The 24,247-nt window shown below is 39.7% G+C and overlaps 1 protein-coding gene across 3 annotated transcripts; it reads right to left on the reverse strand.

The window, feature by feature from the left end:
* Nucleotides 1-58: 58 nt before the first annotated feature.
* On the reverse strand, nucleotides 59-19,394 carry PRMT9 (protein arginine methyltransferase 9). 3 transcript variants are annotated; one of them, XM_051619962.1, is made up of 14 exons: nucleotides 19,307-19,394; nucleotides 18,881-18,948; nucleotides 17,296-17,504; nucleotides 16,649-16,797; nucleotides 15,260-15,496; nucleotides 14,529-14,696; nucleotides 12,590-12,692; nucleotides 11,300-11,406; nucleotides 8,747-8,939; nucleotides 4,875-5,058; nucleotides 3,375-4,086; nucleotides 1,111-1,264; nucleotides 567-689; nucleotides 59-386 (listed from the first exon to the last, which is right to left on the reverse strand). In XM_051619962.1, exons 3-14 carry the CDS (start codon nucleotides 17,479-17,481, stop codon nucleotides 171-173), a joined length of 2,532 nt encoding a protein of 843 aa, XP_051475922.1. In that variant the 5' UTR covers nucleotides 17,482-17,504; nucleotides 18,881-18,948; nucleotides 19,307-19,394; the 3' UTR covers nucleotides 59-170. The 3 variants fall into 3 exon arrangements, with proteins under 3 accessions (XP_051475922.1, XP_051475921.1, XP_051475924.1); XM_051619961.1 differs by having other exon boundaries at nucleotides 18,877-18,948; XM_051619964.1 differs by lacking the exons at nucleotides 8,747-8,939; nucleotides 11,300-11,406; nucleotides 12,590-12,692; ... (4 more) ...; nucleotides 18,881-18,948; nucleotides 19,307-19,394 and adding an exon at nucleotides 5,650-5,947.
* Between the last annotated feature and the right edge of the window lie 4,853 nt (nucleotides 19,395-24,247).

Raw genomic sequence — 24,247 nt, forward strand, 5'->3', positions numbered from 1 at the left:
CAAGTTTTAGTCTTACCCTTGGAGCTTAAGTATCTACTATTAAAGCAACAGAACAGCCTTTGCAATCAGTAGATAAAATTTAGACTTTAATTTACATTAACATCAGTGGTGTCATGAACAGTCAATTTATGCATAGGTAATTAACCACAAATCAGTACACATGACATTCTTCACCGTTTAACTGTAATACTAATATTGCTTTTATGGTGTTGAACATCAAGCACAAGTTCATCTCCAACCTGAACTTGGATGGGCTCATCGAGAACAACTGCAGCTTGCTTCCAGTGCGATGACTCATCAGATGTATTCAAGCTATGGTCTTCATCTAGATGTACATGATACCAAAAGGGAATTGCAGTGACTTGGCCAGACTTACAAATTTGTACCTAAAAATATGTAAAATATTAGTTTAATTAGTTACACCATTTTCAAGGAAGCAAGAAAATAAAGTAGTTCAAACCACGTAAATCCATTTCAGAGATACCAGCAGACAAATTCTGTATTGAAACTGTCAACCCAGGTGAGGAATGCTGCAGAACAGCAAAATTCATGTACACACAACTCACCTTCACTTCTCTGCTGGAGGTGTTCAACAGAGGATTCATGAGATCCAGCCTTAAAAGCTCTGCTGGCTTGCTCAGGGGTACACACAGCAACGTAGAGAGATCCAAATACACACGAACAGGTACCTAAGAGTGTATACCATGATTTCAGGCACCAATAGCCCTTAAGAAGTGAAAACTTAATCATAATACAAAAGTGTCTAGGAATTACTGTAACATCAGTAAGAGGCAGCCAAAAGTACACCCTTCTAATCCTTTCTGAAATGTGATTGTTGGGATATAAGGTGACAAGATAGTAACAGCATGGTCACTCTTTTGTACAGTAATGCTGCATCTTTCATTACTTCTTCCACACCAGTTCTAAAATGTTACCAATTTCAGTTTATCTCAAGGTCCCTATCTGGTCATATAAACCTCTCTTGTAACAATATCAACAATATGAAAAAGTTTCAGCTCTTCACTTTTCTTGCAGTTTACACCAAAACTGAACAGCTAGACAGCAGCAGTCTTTGGAACTGTTCCTGGAAGACAACCATCAACTTCTTACCTTGAACTGGTTGATAAAAGGGGCTATATTAAAACCAAGAGTTGGTTCTGTTCCTTGAACAGCACTCTCCAGTAACAAAGACTCTGATTCTACCAGCATTCCATATACCAAGACATACTGCGGGAAAATCTTGCCTCCACTGTGAAGTAAACATCTGTAAAGTGAGAAAGATTTCACCTCTAAAACACATCATCCAACAGTAATGAAAGACTATTAACTACATTTAAGAAAAGCACACTAGTTCTTCCTCTTATGAACACTTAAGCATTTGAGTTTTATCCCATTTGACCTGACAGCTGTATCATACAAAAAACAAAAACTTGTCACATCATACCAAAACTATGGAATTAAGTAATCTTTTCTCAGTGTCAGTACTGGAAACTGTGATATTTCAACATGAAGACAGTGGGATTTATTCATAGCACCAGCATCCTCATACTGAAGGACTGGCAGAAATGCTTAATAAAACTGGAAGTACATACTGTTGGGGGCACTGGTTAAGGAGGCAGCATACACATAGGGAAACAAGACCTGGTAGGAATTTAAGCCATCCTTAAGTGTTTAACTGAAGCTGATAGGAGTACAGGAGACAGCCTTTTTTCCTGAAAAAAAAGTGACCTGAGCCTTTCTCGGTCTCTTGCTACAGAATATCACTGCTGAGAGCAGCAACATAGAGAAGCTTTCATTCAGCATAATATCAAACATTTCCAATTCAATACAAATTGTTTAAGGTTTCCTTTTCCTATAGCAGGCCTCTTTTTATAGGAATTAGGTAGTTAAGTAGTGCACTCTTGGGTGTATTTTCATACTAACAGATTTGAGTCTACATGACACAAGAGTATTTTCCCCACTTGTTTGTACAATAAAAAAATCTTCAAATCACCTGAAGACATATTCAACACTTCAAAAAGGTAATGAACATAAATAATCTTAAATACTCTGCTATCACTAAGCATGAAGATGAACAGGGAAGATTCCCTAGCACCAAAAAAGGTAATAAACCCGTTTCACATTTACTTTTTTTCCTACCTATTTCCACTTTTTTTTTTTTTCTTGCTCTGCACTCCTTCCCACCCTTCCTGCTCTGGTGTGGAGAACTGGCCTCCACAAAAGATATGTCTCTCAACCAAACTGACTGCAATAGAGAGACCTGAACAGACGAAAAGAAAAAAGTAGAAATGGTGGCAACACTGCGGGGAGGGGGCTGTGGCCAGGGGCTCACACAACTAAGGACATGGACAGCCAGCCCCACCTTGCTGTGTCTGCAGCCAGGACCCAGCCCTTGCAGGAACCCACCTTGGCGCTGGGAGCTGTCACCACCCGCCACAGCTGCACCCCTGAGGCAGCCGTTGCTGTTACTCCTATCAGTGTTTCTGAGCCAGGAACTGTAAGACTAACCAAGAAACCTTTCTTCTCCTGTGTTCTCTTCCCCAGACAAAAGTAATCGGCCACACACACACGCACCTTGTCGACCCTATACAGGAAAGGTGTTGGGCTCTCTCTACCCACAACTAAAATAGTCTTTCTTTCTCTTTACTGACCAGGTACATTTGTATATCGTTTCCCCACACACACACTCTTTGAAAACTGTTACAGTAAAGTGATACTTTAAATACAATCTCCCTGTGCTGGTGCACGCACATCTCGGCACTTTTGTGCTCTAGACATACCTGGTGTAGGCAGTCAGTCGCAAGCTAGGAACAAACCCACTGGGAAAGTAAAACCAGCCAATGTGGGGCTATTGCTCCTCTAATCGAGAAGAGAAGGGGCGATTCGTGATTCAACTCGAGTTTTCTAGCCCGGGTTGAACTTGGACCACAACATGTGGGTAACAGTGAGCTTCACTGTTGCCCCCATGGCTGTTCTAAAACCATGTGTTTGTCTTTTAGCAGCACCAGTTCGTTTGACATGTATGTGAATCAGGGCTTTTCCAACCTTGCACTAAAAGCTACCTCAGTTATTATGAAGATGCTAGCTATCCCAGGAACTTTTGACAGACCAAGCAATAAGATCTTCCATTCATATTCTTGCATACAAAATATAAGTAAGTCTATGATAGTGATACCTTGACACTTAAAAAAAGATGCATGTATAGAATGGTCACGTCAGAAACACTCTGGGAGATTCAATCTGTTCAGTAAACAAGCTTTTTCTGCTCTATAGAACCAATGAGACAGTGACTTTCTAGTTAGATGGAATACTTAAAAATAAGTTTTCAGATAATTACAGAATCCTAGAAAGACTTTCTTCCATATATACTGTACCTGGATATTGCAGCCTTTTCCATCACCTCCTGCTGGATTAAACCTGATGTCTCTATAACATCCAAGATAATAATACTCCACAATTTGTCTGATTTGGGTCTCTGCAGCACCACACTTTCATCTTCCAAGTGGCTGAGCCAAAACTCTAATGTTTCCTTAGGGAAATGGTTAGCTTCTGAAATTATATTAAGGGCTGCCTGATGCTGTTCTTTCTCAACAGAACTATAGGCTCTAACTGGTCCAAGTTTGCCAGCTATAATTGGCAGGATGGAGAAGCCTTCAGATACATCTAAAACATACAAAGGATCAGGAGCCACATCTAGAGAGTTCTTACTTTGACTCTCTTGGGGGTTCATCCCACTGCCAGGTCCATCAACATCCATGGCCTGCAAGTCCTTACTTGGATTCAATGACAACAGCACTTTGCCCATGGCAGCTTTAAAGCATTCATGGTATGGTTCATTGTTCAGTAGGGCTATTTCTGTGGATTCCAACACACATACTTGACTGTTGCCATCCTGTCTGTTAGTTGTCTGAAGACTGGCCAGAGCATTACATAATTCAGCCTCATTGCCCAAACTCAGTGTGTCGTCTATGTCACTGACACCCATCCCACACTCTAAAGTTGACAAAGATATCTTCTGGATCTTCAGGTAGCAGTCTTGGCAGCAAACTTCTATCACCACAGTATCTCCAGTCTTCACTGAATAATCTTGGAAAAACAGCACAAAAAAGTAATTTCAGTTACTTTACAGCAAACATCAGAGAAGCATCCATACAGTGATTAAAAAAAAAAAAAAAGCGCATGATCTCACTTCTTTATTAGTTGTCACTAGTGTGGTATGAAAGAATTGTTCTAGACTGTAGCCAGCAAGCTGAAATCTGCTATTGTGCATTAACATTTGCCTGAAACTATCCCACACTAGGCAACATGTATTTATTCTCAATTGGACTCAATGATCTCTATGAGTCCCTTGCAATTCAAGATATTCTAAGACTCCATGGAACAGGAGAATGGAAAATGCATGAATGGACAAACTGCTGGAAATGACACTGCCATTGTATGTGTGGAGAACAGTATTCAAACTGAATCAAAAAATGGAGATGAGGAGTGATTAGTTTTGTTTTATGGCAGTAGCAGTCAGCATTTCCTACTTCACTTCTTCCACTTCCCTTTCACAAGTCACATCTTGATTAAGTAGAGCCAGTCAGTAACCCCACTTTTTGGAGTTGCTCCACAATGCTTTTAATTCAGTACAGGAAAAAGACTATCTCAATGAAAAGCACTCTCCCAGACCTTAAACAGGTCCCTTATCTGCTCAGCGCAGGGACTGGGCACTACAGTCCAGAAACATGATTAGGAACCACCTCACAGCTAATTCCTATTGAACTCCTACACCTGTGTGCTGCCACTTCCTAATCTCCAAGATAATCAAAATAGCTCAAAGCCACAATGAAATCAAGTTAATGTACTGCAACAAGAAAATCCACAGGACATACCAAGGAGGCCTTGCACAGGATAGACTGCCTGTTCCCAGCAAGTCTCCTCACTGGGGCTTGTAGACAGAGCATGCTCATCATCAAGCTGTAGTACAAACCACATCACAACAGCATCTAGTATTCCTCCTTCCGTGACTGGCAGGCTGAGCTTCCAGGGCTTTCTAGCTGCAAGGCTTTTCAGCTCCTGACCAAAGTAGAAAGAAATAAAAAGCTTGAGAATTTCTTTCCGTAAATAAAAGATGCTTTTTATTACACTCACTAAATCATTCAAATTTCTGCACTAATCCATGAAGGCACCCAACAGAAATCTGAAGTTAACAAGCTGCTACAATACCAATACATATCATTAGTGCCCACTAACACAGGAACTATCTTTCCCACATACAAGTGCAGTTATGTACACAAGCGACCTGCATCCATCAGCCAATAAAGTAAAGATACCTACATCTAAGAACAGGTATATTTAAAAAACACTGAAAAATGCAAGAAAGACTTTAAACTGGCAAGGTTGCATATGAGAATAAAAACAGCCAGTCTTTTGGACTGGATTCAAGCCAATGCACACTTCACTTAAAACCTGTGTTCAGTCAGTTCTAGAAATGCTGCATGTAAGCACTGAATCTGCTTAAACAGGTATTTTCTCTGCTACCTAGGATATAGTCTTTGTGTTAAAGCTCAGGCATGTACAATTTCACTACTGGAAAGAACCAACATCTTCCCTAAAGGGATAAAGTTATAAATTCTCCAATATTCGTAAAAAGTTTTGAATACATACCAGAAGTTAAGTCTTCTTCCATGTACAGTTTATTTTCCTCAGTAACTACCTTCAGCTACCAACATTCACAAACATAAAAGGCCCAGCTCTAATGTAGATAGCGCCTACATAAACCAATTTACAGCAAGTCAATCACAAGGGATTCTCTTAGTCACAATTTAGTGACACTCTTAGTCACACTAAGATTCTCTTACTCACAACCCTTGTACTTAGTAACAGCCTTACATAAACATTTATCTTCTTCCTGATCTGCTTAAGTCAACATTTGTCCTAAGTTTCAATATTAAAATACACACAGAAAAAATAAGAGTCCCACTCTAAAAACAAGAGTAGCTCTTGCACGCTGCGTTTTTTATTTCCCCTTTTTATTCTCATTCTGTGTTCTCCAAGAGCTGGTCTACCTCTTTTCTCTCAATTGAGAGATGGGCAAACAATGCACATGTTAGAATTGCTGATGCTAATGAACTTCATAATGAGATTTCACTGCTCTTCAATAGAGGTGTTTTGCTGCTAGTAATTTTTTTCATAGATCCTCAATTGAAGAAAATAAGAGTAGCAAGTTGAAGCTTTGCTGGTAATAAGCCCCTTGGAAGCAAGACAGCAAGAGCACAAGCATGCATCTGCTTCTCAATTTTAGGGAAGTGTATTTTATATTAAAAATATTATTTCTGATTATTCCTCAAAAGCAGCAGGCCCAAGGTTCTCATCCACTAGTTTTAGTAACTGTAGTGTTACTTCCCTACCTTGTGGCACACAATACTTAAAAATCTACTTGAAGGCAGCTGCATCAGCTTTCTCTGCTCTCTACCATGCTGCTTATCCCATATTTATTCCTCACATTTTTCCACTCCATAACCTTTTTCTTTTCTATTATTTATGAAATTATAGACTCAAACAGGTCTAGCACATCAAGATGGTGATTTATCAAACACTGTAGTTAGACAGCAAAGAAAAGGCAACATTGCAGTGACAGTAAAAAAACCGCCAAAATTATGCTGTGTCACACACATCCTCTGAATGAGAAAGATACCTTGCATTTAAGGAAAGTAAATGGGACTACAGATAAAAGGAAAACTAGAGAAACAATGCAGTTATCACATTTCCTATGTCTTGATCCAGAATTTCTCAAATATTCCACACAGTAACTTCTAATGAAAATCAAAGAGAACCAATATCTGTAATTGTTGGCAATAGCTCAGTTCCTTTAGGGCCTGAAAGTGAGACTGAGCTTTAATTACTGGCTGCTGGGGTAAAGACTCAATTCCCTCCCAGTAGTGCCGATCTGCTGACAGCAAACATGCACAGAGGTAGTACCTGGCTAGGTGCAAGTGTCTGCAGCCTGGAATTATAGCCACATCTTTTTGCCCTTGCTGGAATTAATTGAGCTGCTAATAATAATAGCAGTAATAAAGTAATCAGCATAACTCAGCTGCTTTTTTTAAAAAAATTGACTTATTATTTCTGTGACTGTCAATGACAATCTGTGCTGGTATCTCTGAAGCCACCTGCGACTCAGTTTGAGAAACACTTGTACTTTAAGTCTTTTCCTCAGTTATGTCAATTTAGATTGGGGTAGTCAGTACAAGTGGAATAAATGCAACATCCTTGTAATTCTTTAAAATGTAAGTTTAGGAAATGGGTCTTTGAAATTACCTTACTAGTGCTAAGTGACTTCTCATCTGAATTTTAATCCTTGTAATTCTGCTACTGCTGATAAATAAAGCAGTTGTTGTTTTTTTTTTATTATTACAACAGGAGCACAATTATTTTTTACCTGCACTGACTGAACATCCAGGTGTGACCCAGATAAAACAAACAAACAAACACAAAAAAATAATAAACTCCCCCCCCAACCAAAACCAACCAACCAAAAAAAACCCACTCCAACTTTGAAAGTAACTTACCAGTGTTTGGAACTACTCTATTTGTCAAGTGTCAAGGAAAAGACAAACAATAACCAATGATTCCAAATAAACTAATTGCATTTCTTTCCTTTATCTTTACTTATGACACCTTACTATTTCATGACAAGAAGACTCTATTAGTCTAACTGAAACTTCAAAGGAGCAGCTCTGAAACATGGTTTAAAGAGCAACATTGTTCTTTACTCTTTAAAAGTATCTTTACATGTCTGCCAGCAGGCAGATGAGTAAGCATCTCTCACATGAGAGTAATAGTTTCTTATTGATGTCAGAAGCAGAAATAACATTAGGTTGCAGAGAGACTGCTCCCAGTAGTATACTGAAAAGCTTTGTCTGATCTTATTTTTTATCTCAGGATGTTAGACAAGCCAACTAGGAAAAGCTATTGATTAAGAAACACTGCAATTCCTGGCCAAGCAGTAGCCAAGAATAATTTCATTTATATAACAAAATCTATTATAAGCTCTGACTCAATGCTAACTCGTCACCACAGGTCAATGAGCAAGAAACACACCAGAGATCAGATATGATCATCTATTTAGCATGCTCAGCTGCAAGTGGATGAGGTCCTTGCCTTACAGTTAAGGCTTATTTAGTACATACATACATATTTTGCGCAAAATAAACAAAATAATGCTACCGTATTTTAGAATGTTATATTACAGAAATACTACATGGAACCAAAGGAGCTAAAGGGTGAAATCAAGCTGGTTGAATACAAGATAGTTTTGTCATCTCCCTTCTCCTTTACACTTACAGACATATTTATGTCAGACATACAATATAACCTCTGTTTAAGAGTTTCATGAAGGCTCTAACTTGAGAGGAATAAAAGTCAGCTACGTAACCCCAAAAAATCTTTTAAGATAGAGGTCTATTGCATCCTTCCTCCACCTTCTTGTACTGAGGCTGGCAGCTGCTTGATCCTATAGTGAGATAAACTATTCTCTTAATCATTCCAAACAAACTATTCCAAACAAAAAACTCCACCTTCAAAAACTCAGACTGACATTGGATGAATCATGACACCACATAAACCAGCAGAGGATTTCAGTGCAGCCCTGCCAACTCCGTACTTGTGAACTGTTCCAAAATTGAAATGGGAATGCAAATAATACACAGGGCTCCTGTTATTCATAAATAGATTAATTATAAAGGACATAAAAAAACATTACCTGCAGATTGTTGAAATCTACTGTCATTACTTGACAAGGCTCTGTCAGAGGTATGTAACCTCCAGGAATGCGACTGAGCTTCTCAGTGGTGTAAGGTTCCACAGTTTCTTCTGAACCAGCAGAAACGTACGTTGGGCTAAAGAACTGCACTGAATTTGACAAGTGCACACCAGCAATTTCTTGTTTTCCCACTCTGGGAGCAAAGAGAAAAATGGAAGAAATGAAACTTCAAATAATGAGAAGAAATGAGATTTCAAAACATTTTTTTGACAAAAAACCTGAAGAAAATTCTTCCCATGCTGGCTAAGTATTATTAAATGCACAGAGTGTGAGAACTTCCTACATAGTGGAAGAGGTCAGTAGATTAGTATCATGAGCCCTTCTGGCTTCAATACATAAGCACAGACTAGCACCACTTCATTGCCTCCCTTTCTGAGGCCAAATCAACTAAAAATTAAACACTGAAAAATCCTGAAACCGTTATTCCTTACAGTGACTTTGATTAATATATTAACCCATATTCTAGCATATTTTATTCAAAATTACTAAATGCAGATGCACTAATGTAGCAGACCTACGCTGTCCGAGAATATTGCTTTACTGTTACGTATGACTCTTGAGGGATTTCAAACTTGAAAAGCAATATGTAGGATACTTCGGTATTTAAGAAGTTTTGCAGAATTCTAAATTTATCCTTAGTAGAACTTAAGTCTTCTCACAAGTTTGTCAGTTCCTGTGTTCTTCCAGAAGTAAAACACATTTCAAGTGGATGTGAAACAACCGCTTCAGAGAGAGAGCGATGAGTTAAAAATTAAAATTAAAACTAAACATAAAAAAAAGACAAAATTATACAACACCACAGTTGAGTTTGGTCCTACAGCCATTCTAGGGAACACAAGCAATGAGTACAAGCAGCATCAGCTATAGTAAAGAAACATTACAATTACCACCAAAACATCAAGTAATATAGCTATAATCAGGGGTAAAACATCACAAAACTTTTTCAAAAGTTGGCTTATGTGCACCAAAAACTAGAATTACAAGAAAACTGGTTAAAGTTACAGGACATTAACTTTCATCTTGTTTAAATTTTGTAAGGAACATTTCAAGGTAAAAACCTGTCTTAATTGATGAATAACGCATTAAAAGAGTTCTTTCAACATCAGTCATAGAAGAAAAGTGGTAAGAATTACAAAGATTCCACATTCAACAGACTTGTGTGATTGAGAGAGAAGTATCTGACCTTGGTCACACTGACTCCTTGGAAAGTGCCTAGTCTGGAACAAAGACAGCACAGAGAATCCCAAGATAACAAAGCTGTAAATTTCTGGTTAGTGGTTTTATGGTTGCTTAGAAATGTGTGCATGATTTTGGAATAAAGTCAAGATATAAGTATGTCCTATAGTAAACTTAGGTAATCATAATACTAAATTACATACCAACTTGCGAATACCAAGCATGCTAATCAGGTAAACTCCCTTGATGATTTAAACATGATCTTAGATACATATGTATAGTTAGGAGTGGTGAATGAATCATTATTAACCAATCATGTATTAGGTGTAGTTTCTCCCTTGTTGCTATTTTGTATACAAGACCCTATTTGTTTCCCCAAAAGGTGTGCTGGCTGGTGCTAAATGCCCAGCATCCTACTCTGCTAACTAGATATAAAGACAACTATCTCGACACAGTGTGTAGATTGGCTCTTTTTGCACACTGGGTGAAGTACCCAGATTTGGGACAACATGACCATATAACTATGGGAACTTCTGTCTCTTTCTGGCCATCGTCCAGATCTACTGCATAAAAACAACAAAACAAAACAAAAAAAACACCAATACAGCCTGGCTGTTTTTCATACAGTACACTGAAGCTCATGTAGAAGTTAATGTGTTCTTTCATCTGCAAAAAATATTAATGCTAAACAAATACATCAAGTCCAAGCCTCTCAGACAGAGGCTGTATGCAAACAACAATACTGCTCCAGAACATGAGAATAAAAGTGAATATGAAAGTAACTGATAAATAGTCAGAACTGATCTCAGCAAAGAAACCCTAGTGCATAAGTAGTTCAGAGTTAGGCAAGGCACATATTCAGAGAGATAATGCTAGGTGGGGTTACTAACACTTAGACTTTAAAAAATCCTGCCGTCATCTTCTGAAAGTCAGATGAAGTGGTGAGGTATGGGGTAAAATGAGGAGAAAAGCCAAGTCTTAACCCAAGAATCTTCAACAGAGAAATTGAGAAGTAATTTTACTATTAAGGAATTAAATTTCTTTAGTGTTAAAGGCATGTATTTCAGCATAACTGAAAATCAAGAGTTTCTGATGAAGGGATCCAGAAAGTCTGAATCATGAAGGGAAAAAGAAGGAAAAACAAAGAGAGCCTGGAAAAGAGGTGGGGAGGGTGAGAGCAGAAATCTGTTTAGAGAAACAGATAATCAGCCATTCAAACAATGAAGACAATGGTAAATGCAATATCCTCATAAAAATAATGTCTCTCTTCCCAAATAAGAAGCTTTGGGTTCAAACTGTGCTAGAGTTTAAACATACCTGTGATGTCTACGTATCTCTTTGCATTCCACTGCCATCCCAAATACTGTAGCACTTGCAGGAATAACTCTGCCATATTCTCCAGTACTGACATCTTGATTTTTAGGCTGTAAAAACATGAACAACATGCCCTGAGACAGTGACCTATTTCCACTCTTGCTGCAAAGCATTGGTTACACACCAGTGAGCCATTTAAGCTTCCAATCAAAACACAAGGAAGTTCCTAGTGACTAGTAAAAGTTTCTGGTCTTTGCCATTCCAGTTGATCATTAAAGAACTGTCTTAAATACTGTTTCAATATATTCAGGCATTAGCTTTAATTTTCAGTCTACTACTTCCTCTGTGTAATTCTAAAAGTGTTTTTTAATTTGTATTCTGTTAGGATATACGGAAACACTTGACGACCTCTCCCTTATGCATGATTCCTATACTTAACGCTAGAGGTCATCAGTTTCAGTTCAACACAATACCAAAAAAAAAAAAAAGCTTTCGGCCAAATAAAACTTGTTTCTAAAGTAGTTGGAATCAAGGCAATATCAAAACAAAAGTACTTTTATTCCATAAGACTTAGAAGAGGTTAAGGCATATAACTTTCCTTAATATATTAATTTGCTTAATGTATGCTACCTAAGATGGAAAATACTTAAAGCAAAATTCAAGAGACCAAATCAAATTGTTCAGACCTCCAAAAAATTCAGTTGACAAAAAAAACCTAAGCATAAACTTAGGACATATTTACCCAGTTATAACTGTCTGGTTTCTAGCGCTATGATGAGAAATGATTCTATCATAATTCATATTTTCTGTTTAGACTGACATAATTTCCTGCTACTTGCTGGTATCTCAAAAAGACCAGGTTGCAATCAAATGTGCAGGAAAGTAATGCCTTTAAAACACACACAGATCCCTCTGGTGTTACGTACAAAGGCTGGGTAAAAAACAAGAGGGGAAAAAAACCTCAAAGCAAAAGGTGATCAAGAGTGAACCACCTCTGTGTGCTGGAAGGTCACATTAGGGAAATGTGCATTGCAATTATGCATCTGCTCAGAACATGAGCTCACACAAGTACAATGTATGCAGCTGCCTCGCTGCCTTTCACCAAAACAAAATTCCTAGAACAAACCCAGATTGATAATTTTAAAAATATCAATAAATTTGAAATATTTACAAGACAGTCATTCTTCACTGATGTAAATCTGTGTATGTGTATGCATGTGCACACACACATGCGTGAACATACAGCAAACAAAACAGGAATCCCATTTATACATACACACCCACACCACCTACCTTTGGTTGTAGAAGTAGATGTTCCCAAGCGTGTATCAAGCTCTCCACAATTCCTTCTCCAAATAAACCAGCATCAACTGTTTCTGTGACAACCAAGGAAACCCTACATAAGAAAAAGAACACAATGAAAAATAATGTACAACATGCATTCCTGCTAACAATCATTCTTTTAAAAGAACAAAAACCAACAAACCACCATATTAATGTGATGTCAAAGCAAAACTTCCCCAGTGTTCTTAAGTTTCAATACAAGTGGGCAATTTAACTCTTTCAACAAATGATGTATTTTAAATTCTTATTAGAAGTTATTCAAGATGCAAATAAGAAAGAGTAAATATTGAGGAAGAGTTCACTATAAAGCTTCTTGTTCAGTACTTATAAATAATGTGGGAAGAGTCCAGCCAAAACAGGAAGATGTTTCAGCCTGGGCACACAGGCAATAATATGGCAGAATAGGTATTTTGTCTGAATCTTGTGCAAGGGTATGCATCCATGCATGTGTGTCAAAAAGGAATTTAAAAAAAGAACCCTATAATCCAAGCACAAAGAAATTACTATGCAGACTAATGGACCCTAAAATTCTAAATCCTTCAGATTTAAACCAAAAACCATACAGCATGCTAAGACATTTCCAGAACAGTAAAAATTTACTCCTGATAGACTACATCCAGTAACTCTCATACATTAAAGGGGATACATACAAACAGTTACTGTAGCTCAGCTGACAAGATTAGACACAGCTTGACTGGCATGCTAAGCTATGGAACCTTCATCATTTCAGATCATAAGCCTGTACCACCACCAGATACTTAACTAGATTATTTCCTTGTCATGTTTAATCTGCATCCCTAGTAGTGGTGAGCTAAAGTGATAAATCAGTCCTTTGCATATACCGAACCAAACAAAAATCACCTCAGATTTCTACCTGCTAAAAATTTACAGATCCTCCTGAAGATCCCCTGCTGAATGGGTCAGTGAGCAAGGAGAAGCAGTGTAGCACAAAAAGCCCAGATCACATATACTGAAAGCTGTAGTGTTGATCAAATGCTAATCTGCCAGGAGTGACTGCAAGCTTCTGACTTGTGCCAGTAGCTCTTACTGCTTAGAATATACTACTTAATCTTGGAAAAACAAGCTACTTAATTTTCCAGAGTATATGGCTCTCTGCTGTACAGAAAGGTGTGCAGGTGTGTACAAACAAAAAGCTCAATACCAACCAAAAAACCTATTCTCAGAACTTACAACACTCTTTCAATGAATTTTACTCCAGTATCTACAGTCAGACTGAAAGCCCTATGGATCCCTCCCTTGACAGGTTGCTGACATTTACAGCTAGAGTCAGCCCAGCCACCACTAGCATTCCAGATGCCAACAATCAGGAACCCACCTCGCCTCCCAACAAAGCAGTACTTTCCTTAGGGGACAAAGGGGAGAGGAGGCTTTCCCTCACTCCGTGATGAGAAGAATTTCTGATCTCTGACAAACACGGAAGTTGACATGGAGTTGCAGGGGTGTGTGTGGTATGTCCCAGAAACAAGTCTTCCTTTGCAGGCCCTGTTACACACTTCCATCCTATTCATGGGTTGCACAGGTAAGCCACAAGTTGTTAAGTATAAGAGTGTGTTAAAATGACTTTTATGATGTAGTAATCTGTCTTTTGCTATTGCTGCAATGTAATTGCATATGCTCCAAAGCTCCCACCATCAAAGAAATGGCTTAATTTATGACACTGTTGATCTACAGTGGTTGATATGATCTAAAGAACATTGCAACTTCTGTAGTGCTCTATAAAAACATAAAACATACACACAGAACTTTCTCACATAATGAGTAATACCACAGGCCAAGTTATTTACTATTTAGGTCACAGGGTATTTTCTATTGTCTTCAAATTAAGAGCAAATTAAAAATAGTATCACAACAGAGCACAACAACTTACCTTTCAGGTATGTGCTTTGGAATTTCTATATCAAATGACTTCAAATGCAGAAGTTTAATCTCTCTTTCCATACTATTTGCTGCCACCACATCACGGGCAAGCTCATACATAGTTTTTGATAATTCACAGGCATAGACAAAAGATGCTCCTGCCTTTCTTGCAAACATACTGAAAAACAAGAAGCAGGGCTTTTTCCCCTCCAGTTTAAATCATTTTAGGTAAAGCATGACAAGATACTATGTTTTCTTAAGCTCCATTTCTGTATCTGCATCATATTTATAAGAAAACAGTTCAAGTCTAAAAAACATAATTAAATGAACTAGTAATTCTTGCATGAACACTGATATAAAAAAAAATTATAACCTCTTTACATACTATAGCCAAACAGAAAAGAGGTAGCATAAGGATACTCCCTCTGCTATGTTAAATCCACTCCGATTCAATACTTAAAAACAGAACATATGACATTACAACTCCGCAGCCAACACAAGTAATTCAGTTTACACAGCAGTTATTGGCAGAAAAAGCATCTGTAACAAATAATAAAGGGCTCAAAAAATACTAGACACCAACTTTCCGACTCACTAACTTTTGAAAACTTTGTTTCCTTTCTTAAGTTTTGTCTCAATAAAGGCATGAATGTAAACGATTTTGTTCCACTACAACCAAACTTTGTCAGACAAGAAATACGTTTCTATTAAGTTAATGTAAAATATGCACTTCTGACACACCTCAAGATTCCTGTTCCTGTTCCAATGTCAAGGACAGATTTGCAACCTGAGTGGACAGCATTCTCAATTGCTCTTAGGTAAGTAAGGTTCCTCTTGGCATCGTTGAGCATGATGAAATGCCAGCGCTCCACAAGCCAGTTCGCGACACGGTAAAAATTCTCCTTTGCATCAGCAAAGTCTGGGTTAAGCTTCACTGCTTTATGAAAATATCCAGCTGCTTCATCTCTAAAGCCCATTCTAACAGTAGTAATGACAAATAAATAGAAAGTATGCATTCAGGTGGCAAGTATCTGTAAATACCTGTGGGTCTGTAAAGAGGTCTTACACCAGTTAAAAGACAATGGAAATACTCTGCATTAGTTAGAAAGATTATCTCTAGAAATACTGATGCTACCAGATGAAAACGAATGATGTACAGCTCTACATCATATCACTTTTTTTAAAGTGAGGAAAAAATACCACTGGGTGCACCAGTCTCCATCCCCTACTACATCCTTTGACAAATTAAAACAGGTTTTACAACAACTTGCTGCAACATTATGACAGCAGCAACTTTGCAATCCAGTCTCATATTTTCAAGTCAAGAGAATGCTACAAACCCCCAAACCATTTTACTGTATTTAACTGGAACATACTGTTAAAGAACAAAATCTTGAGTTGCTGGTACTTGCAGTAAGTGTCCATTTTGAAACTAAATTTTGGACTTCAGGCAAATTTTAATGATACCTGTGACATATTCTCAAATTTACATCTTAAAATTCCACTCTGGGAAGACCTTAGAACCCTAAGCAACAACAAAATACCATGTTTGCGCTGTCTGGAGAAAGGAGGAAAAGAATGCTTTATACTAATAAACAAAAGCATAAGACCAAACCACTTAAGAAGAGCCTTACACATCAACAACCTGTTCACTTCAAAGGTCCATTATATGTGACCTCAAGAAGGAGCAGAATTAAAATACAGTATTGAAAGGCAGTAGTTTTCAGGGATCTAACAGGAAAGAAAGGAAGAACCTAAAAAATTACAGGTTAACCACAACAATAGTTAAGACAGTGACTGAGAAAAACTTTTATTTTTTTGTTTAATAATTCCTTAGTGAATTGTTAGGAAATATTTTAAGGAAATGCTTTTACTTTTAAGTTTTTACTTTAGTAAAAGCGCTTTTATTTTTTTTTCACTTTTGCTGGGACATTCAAAATTTATTTGGCTACTCAATTTTAAGTTGACAAACAGATCTGAAGGTCAACAGTACATGTCATACAGCATTAAGCAGGTGCTTGCATTTGCTTCTTTTAAGTAGGTTTTATGTGCTTTGCTGAATTGGACCTTGCTTATAAACATATAATACTAAATGAACCGTACAAAAACTGAAAATATATTACTACAAACCTGAATAGATGTTCTCCCATACTATTGCATATCAGCTCATCATTTGGATACAGTTCAAGGGCTTGTTCATAACAGTTAAACAGATCTTGAATCCGTGCCAGAGAATCTAGCTCTTCTGCCCATTTAAAGAGACTAAGCTGAAATGCTTCCTAGAAAATAAAGCATATACCACTGAGTTGCTGGCTGTTAGTAAAATTGGGGAACTGAACCCTGAAAACACCTAGAAGCATCCTGAACACCTACACCTGGACACTCAATTCTCCAGGCAGCAGCACACAATTGTTTGCTCTCATCCCGAGTTAGCTGGCTCACTTAAAGAAGTAGAAATGAGCTCCAGCAGGGTAATAAGAGCCTGTGTGGATATTAATGTAAGCTGTACTTCAAGCCAATACTAACAAGACCATAATTTTATTAAACTTAGAGGACACACACAGACTAAAAGTGTATCAATTCCCTTCCCACAGGCATACACAGCTTATTAAACAAGTTACTAGCTGTCTCTATTATTACTGTTGTCTGCTTTTATTTTGAAGACTGAAGAAGAAAATCAGGTTACATACAACAAATCACAGGCACAAAGCACTTCACAAAGCCTCAAAAGGAATACAGTAAATAAAAGTGTTTCAAGTAATTCAGAGAGCACTTACTTTGACACTAGTTTTTAACTCAGGAGCTAGATTTAGTACCAGGAGATAGTGAGCATATGCAGTTCCAAAATCCTGGTCCTCCAAGCAATGTTGAGCACTCTGCAAAGACCTGGAAACCAACTCCCGCCTGCTAGCTTCCTGGCCACTTCTATGGTTAAAATGAAATTTAGAGTTGGAGTTGGGCATTCTGAAGGACGCAAATACTCTTCCTAAAAGAAGAAAAGTTGTGCACTGTAGGCCAAAAAGGTTGCATGCAAAGTTTTAAAGAAATGCTATTTTTCACTGGCATTAGTAAAGACATCCATCCTCTCTCCAACCCAGACCCTAAGCATTCAAAAACATAAGCTTCTGCATGCCATCGACAATACTATCAACTTAAAAATGAATGTTCAACATTCAAAAGTCATGCATGCATCACATTTATATTAAACTAGGTCCTGGAAACAGATTACACTTCCGTGGTTTTTTAAAATTTATTTTTGTGTTACATGTTTTAGGATGTCTCTGACCAGTTTTGCACACTGGAATCATTAGGTTGGAAGGGACCTTAAAGATCATCAAGTTCCAACCCCCCTGCCATGAGCAGAGAACCCTACCACTAGATCAGGTTGCAAAAAACCTCATCCAACTTCTTTACTGTGAGAGTGACAGAACACTGGAACAGGCTGCCCAGAGAGGTTGTGGAGTCTCCTTTGCTGGAGACATTCAAAACCCGCCTGGACACATTCCTGTGTGATGTGCTCTGGGTGATCCTGCTCTGGCAGGGGGGTTGGACTAGGTGATCTTTCGAGGTCCCTTCCAACCCCTAGGATTCTGTGATTTGGACATTGAGCCATCAACCACAACTCTCTGGGTGCAACCATCCAGCCAATCTCTTATCCACCAAGTGGTCTATCTGTCAAATCCATGCCTTGTCAGTTTGGAGACCACGATGTCATGTAGGACAGTGTCAAACACCTTGCACAAATCCAGGTAGATGATGTCAGTTGCTTTGCCACCATCCACCATCTCTGTAGCCTTGTTGTAGGAAGGCCACCAGATGGGTCAGGCATGACTTGCCCTTAGTGAAGCCATGCTGGCTGTCACCAATCACCTCTTTATTTTCAATGTGCCTTAGCAGACTTTCCAGGAGGATCTGCTCCATGACCTTGCCAGGCATAGAGGTGAGACTGACTGGCCTGCAGTTCCCTGGGTCTTCCTTTTTCCCCTTTTAAAAAATAGGGGCTATTTTCCCTTTCTTCCCCAGGAACCTCACCAGACTGCCATGACCTCTCAAATATGATGGACAGAGGCTTAGCAACTGCACCTGCCAGCTCCCTTAGGACCTGTGGGTGAATCCCATCAGGTCCCAAGTTCATGCACTTTTAAATTTTGCCATCAAGCACAAAATCTGCAGGTTAAATCTCTTCCACTTCAAAACAGTACTTTCATAAGATAAAGATTTCTAGAAAAAGAGCTAACGAGCTCACCCCCTTTTTTTACACAACACGTTTCCCATTAAGAAAACACTAAAGAGTTTTCAAAATCAACATGTACATTTTTATAAGTACCATGGTTACCACTTTAACTTTCAGTGCTTACCTACATGAGAGGCCGCAATACCACTTTCAGACGTATCCCAAAGCCGAAGGAAGCCAGTCACATGGAAAGGGACTGCAAGAAACACAGAACCATCACAATTAGGCGTTCGTATTTATTTTTTTCTTTTAAAAAAACTCCAAAAGAAGCCACCAAACGAACACCCGCCAGGTCTCCCGTGAGTCCCCTGCCCGCAAAGGCAGGAAGGGCCGCGCAAGCCCGCCTGCCACACGGACCTGGGGACCCGGGGGCCGAGAGGACGCGAGGGGCCCGGCTCCCACCGGCAGGGGGGCGGCGCTGCCCGGGCCGCCTCGCAGGCCGCACCATCTCCAGACGCTGCCCCGCTCGCGGGACGAGCCCCACGGCCGCTGCCCCGGTGTAGGGAAGGCGGCCACGTAGGGCGGGGAGCTCCTGCTGCGGCCAGAGCCATCACCTGCTGGACGCCGAGCGCTGGTCACGGACTGCCGGGCCTGGCGCCGCGGGCCGCCGCCATCTTAGTGCCGGGCAGAAGCCAGGGCGCATGCGCAGCGCGGCCCGCGGGGCGGCCTCCCCCTCCCGCGGCGCTCGGAGCGTTGAGGTGCAGGCGTCAGCTTTTCTTTCCTTAAAGGAACAACGAATACGTACACGCTTAAGAATCGAGAAGAAATTAAAATGGCAGAAACTAGCATTACAGAAAAGCTAATGCCTTGAAAGGTGACAAGGAGGCACAATGCAACTAAAAGAAAATTCATAACTACTGGTAAGTAATGCGCTTGAGAAAAGTATGGGCAAAACACTGTAAACAATAATGCTAGTTTAGCTTGTTTCTTTTCAAGTCAGACATGCTAGTTGGCTAGGAACTGTCTTCATATCTATTCATATCTACATATATGGAATAAAGGTATTTTAATTGTTCATGTTCTTCTTCCACATCCAATCTTTTTAAGCTGGCGAGTCAGCTTGTGTGAGCAGAGGATTAGAAGTGACCCATAGCAATGCGAAGTCAAATCCTTGACTATTCAGTGCTGTTCAGACCTGCTCTACACGTAGGATCTAACACCTTAAATGTTTGAACCGCATGCCATGCGGGCACTGCCTACGACTGCCCTGTAGTTACTGTGTTCTTAACATTTCTTTTACTTTCATTGTTGGGAAGTCCCAAGCATGATCTTTGAGAACATTCACACCACCTAATTTTAAGTCATAAACAAGTCCAAAGTCTTGGGTCTTTGACTACCAACTCTACTCCGCCGAAACGGAGATCGTGAGGAGCAAAATGCAGCGCTTTGCACCTAATCTCCAGTCCCTTGCGTCACTCCCTCCCATTCCTATGACATGGCTTACCTTCTTCCTCTATGGAGCCTGGCAGACTGCCTGCTCTTGGGAACAACCACATGCAGGGCTTTGACATGCAGATCTTTTCTAAAAAATGCAGAGTTCATCTGGTCATGCCCTACTTCTGGGACAAGAACAGGCCAAGCCATTGTTTACTAATTATGCTTAGAAGCTGTTCTTCTTTCCTTCTCTAAAGCATGGATGCAGCTCTTCCAGGTTTTTACAGCTGTGGGTATTGTATACGCTTCACTTTTGAGAAGAAAAATAGTAGCCCTTAAAAATGTCAGGCCAACATTTTAAACAAGATGAAAATAGCACATATGGAGGGGGAATATGAATCTAAATGAAACAGTGGCAGTTCAGCTGTAATCCATGGCAAGCTTAATAGTTTGTAGTAAGCGGAGGAAGTCTACAAACTTTTGGAAATAAGAGATCCAAAGGGAAGAACTAAGAACAGGCAACCTGGATGACAACCAGAGGAAAGACATGTTAGAAAAACATAAGAACTGGTAAAGCACTTGGGTTGGATGAAGTCCATGCGGATGTGCAAATATTAGTGTCAGAAAGTATAAAATATTTTGTATGTGAACTGAGCTCTAAAGGAGTATGTAATATCTTATTAAATCAACTGGTATAAACAAGTACCCCAAGCTTTCCTTCAGTTTGGAAAGAAAAGCTATGAACTTTTAATTAGTTACAGATGGGAACAAGCTCCTGTGAATCTAGCTTAATTCTGTTTCCCAGCTAGAGGATGATAGTATAGGGGAAGAAAGAAAGTATTATCACCTGTGGGATACTGAGAGTGAGATAAATAAATACAAGCAGTTATCACCTGTGGACAGTGAAGAGTAACAGAAGCTGGACTGTACCAAATACTGCAATGAGCCAGTAGCTTTGTAGCTCCATTATTCTCCAAACTTGTTTAGCTGTAATTTTTTTTTTTTTGTCAAAGCAAATGCCAGATGGATAGCATAAATGCTTTATAGTGGCTATTTTAAGGCATAAATTGAGTAGTATTAAGTAGTACTGTTTGCTAACCTGAGGTAATTTAAATGGACAGTGTAAGTTTTGTGGGAGGAGATTATTAAAATGTGTCAGTGTAAAATCCTTCTAATTTACAAAAGTCAGTTCAGTTCAAAGGCTGGGGAGGGTATTTCTTAATCTCATACAACTTCTTAATGGGATACTTCAGAAAAAAAATAGCCATAGGATATAATGTTAGCAAACCTGAAAAAGCATACAACTGCATACTGAACTAAATTGTTGGGTAAACTAAGTTGTGCTTTAAAGGAGTGCCAGAAAGGAACGCCCATCTTATCAGCTACATACGTGATTGCCATAATAATAATCAACTTGGTTGACAGCAGAATAAAGAATGTTGGTGTGCATCATGGGTGGCTGGAGGTTAGTCTGTTTCTGTTTGCTCTCTGGATGGAGAGGAGAGGGAGCATGCAGCCGAGTGGTACCTCACATATACATTAAGACCCCTAACACCTTCCGAGCCAACAGCAATGACACAGTAATGAGCAAGATGGGAATTAGAAGTAAGCTCTATAAACCTATAAACCTCGTGTCAGGGCTTGTCTCCTGAAGGAGGTAGAATTGCTTAGAAAAGAAACTGCAATACTCTGGAAGGATGCTGTTACTAGTGATGTTTTCGACACAGTTGTGTGTTTGTTGCAAATGGTGGGAACAGATATCAATGATATGTAAAAAAATCTCAATAAAACTGAAAGTTAAAATTCACTAATTCCTAACCCCTCTCTCCCTAAGATAAACACTGAAGACACAATCAGCCACAGATCAGAACACTGTCTTAGGAGAAAATCAGGATGTTGAAGTGTTTGGGACAAGTTGTAATAATTTTGGTGGTAGAAATCCAGTATGTCAACTAGATTACAATACTGGATAAACAGTGCAGAATACCAACATAACAGCGAGTTTGATTCCTTGCTTTATTTATGTAAATACAAGTTAACTCTTTTTATTATGGGAAAAAATGTTATGTGTATGTATTTCTGTTGGACTACTGTTGCTTCTTTTAGCTGCAACTAAAATGGAATACATTTCTACTTCACATGATTGAGGTAGGTGGACCAGTTTTCCCTGATGGGCCTGTCATGGTAGGACAAATCTAAAACTTAGACCTAATGTTTTTTGCCATCTAAAAAACTCAGGGCTAAGCTAAACAATTTTTTAATTTATTTTTTTTTATGTAAGCAACAATGTATATTACCCAATTACTATACAACACTTCAGTGGAATTACAATAGAGAAATTACAAAAACTATGAAAAAGCAGGAAAAATATTATGCTAACTGGGGGACAAAGTAAACTATACATGGGTACATAGTTATTCTTGAAGTCCTGTTCCAGTAATCTAAATAGAGATAAGAATTGTTATTACTTTAAGGTTTGGGCTTTAAAAATTTTATTTTTAAAGTGTTTTTGAGAAGCATGGTAACTTCTCAGTTACATAATATTGGAACATAAGTATCACAGCCAATAATGTGACCTGGCAGGTTGGGACGCTTGGCTGAATGCTTAGGGTCTGCTCCCAGTAGTACCTCCTGGCCTGCTGATGAAGCGCTAGTTCTGAGGGGACACACTCTTTCAGTTACTTTTCAGGAACTGATTACTCATGAACCTCTATGTCAAGCCCCCCCTCCCTACACAATTGTGTTTCCTTATTTTCCTCACCTACATGAACAATGAGGACATTATCTTTTCCTTTGATAATGAAATTCTGTGCTTACTCACTTAAGCGCAGTCACTGTCAGGTGGGTAACAGCTTCGGACTGGTTTCTGAAGTGGATCGTTATTAAAAAACCTATATGACTGCAAAATTGAATGATACCTGTTACACTAGTTCTAAAACAGGAGTAATTTTAAATGAGATTCCTGAACTGCCCACCTGTTTTCCATGCATGACTTCTGCAGGCCAGTGCTTGGGCTCAGAGGAAGGCTGATAGTAACACCGCCGCCTATCTTCATCTCAGCCATTTCTAGAAATTGTAAATGCTACTTTTAAAAAGAAAGATAAAAGTAGCTTGCCTTTTTATTATTATTATTTTTTTTCCCCAAGCATTTAAAATGAGGTGCTATTTTGTTTTTCTGGCCAGTGCGGACTAGGCTTAACTGTGGGCCCAACAAGAATACATTTAAATAAATTCCAAAGCTCATTGATTCAAAAAGAGCAGGAACTAACAGTAGATTTGCCAAGATACAGAAAATGAAATAGAGTGAAGTTACTCCAGGACATCTAGACATATTTAAAACTGAAGTATATATCCCTCAGTGATCTAAAATAGTCCCACCAAATCACTATCAATTGAACTACTGTTAAACCATTACATCACAGATAATTTATAAATACAAGTATAACTATAAGCCTCTTCTGTTTTCTTAATCAGTTTCCAAAACAATGCCACATTGAGCGGTCTTCTCAGGGTCTTGCCCTTGCACTATTTGTTCATGTACTGTTTTATTAAATTAGGACATGAAGGTGAGGCTTTTTATTTAGGCACCATTTCACCGGACAGGAACAGGTGAGGAAGCCCACCGCCTCCGCCGGCAGACCGCAACTACCCCACGTACCAGATACCAACCCCGCGACTGATTTTGGGTCAAGCAGCCCGCCTGCATCTCTGCCCCTTCCTGAAGCTCACGGACGTTTCCACGACCTGAATCACCTCAACCCCAGCGGCCTCCCCGCCCTAACAGATGGGGACACGGAACCCGCGGCCTGCCGCGACAAGCCGTCGCCTTTGCGTGCGGGCTCTCCCGCCCGGCCGTGGTACCGCGCCCGCCCAGGCCCCGCCGGGTCTCTGCTCTGCCGGGCGCTAAGAAGAGCGGGAAGACGCCTGGGGGACCCGGCGGCTAGCGGGGAGCACTGCTCCGCGCCCCCCGCACGGCAGCTGGGAGCCGAGGGGCGCCCCCGGCGCCCGGCCTTGTGTAAGCGCCGCCGCGGGGCGGGCGGCGGGCGGGCCCCGGCGCGGGGGGCCGGCCCGCTCGGCAGGGCGTGGTGCGGCCCGGCGCTTGCGGTGGGGGTGCCGGGAGC

The sequence above is a fragment of the Apus apus genome, chromosome 4 (assembly GCF_020740795.1).
Source record: "Apus apus isolate bApuApu2 chromosome 4, bApuApu2.pri.cur, whole genome shotgun sequence".
In the NCBI taxonomy this organism is placed as follows: Eukaryota; Metazoa; Chordata; class Aves; order Apodiformes; family Apodidae; genus Apus; species Apus apus.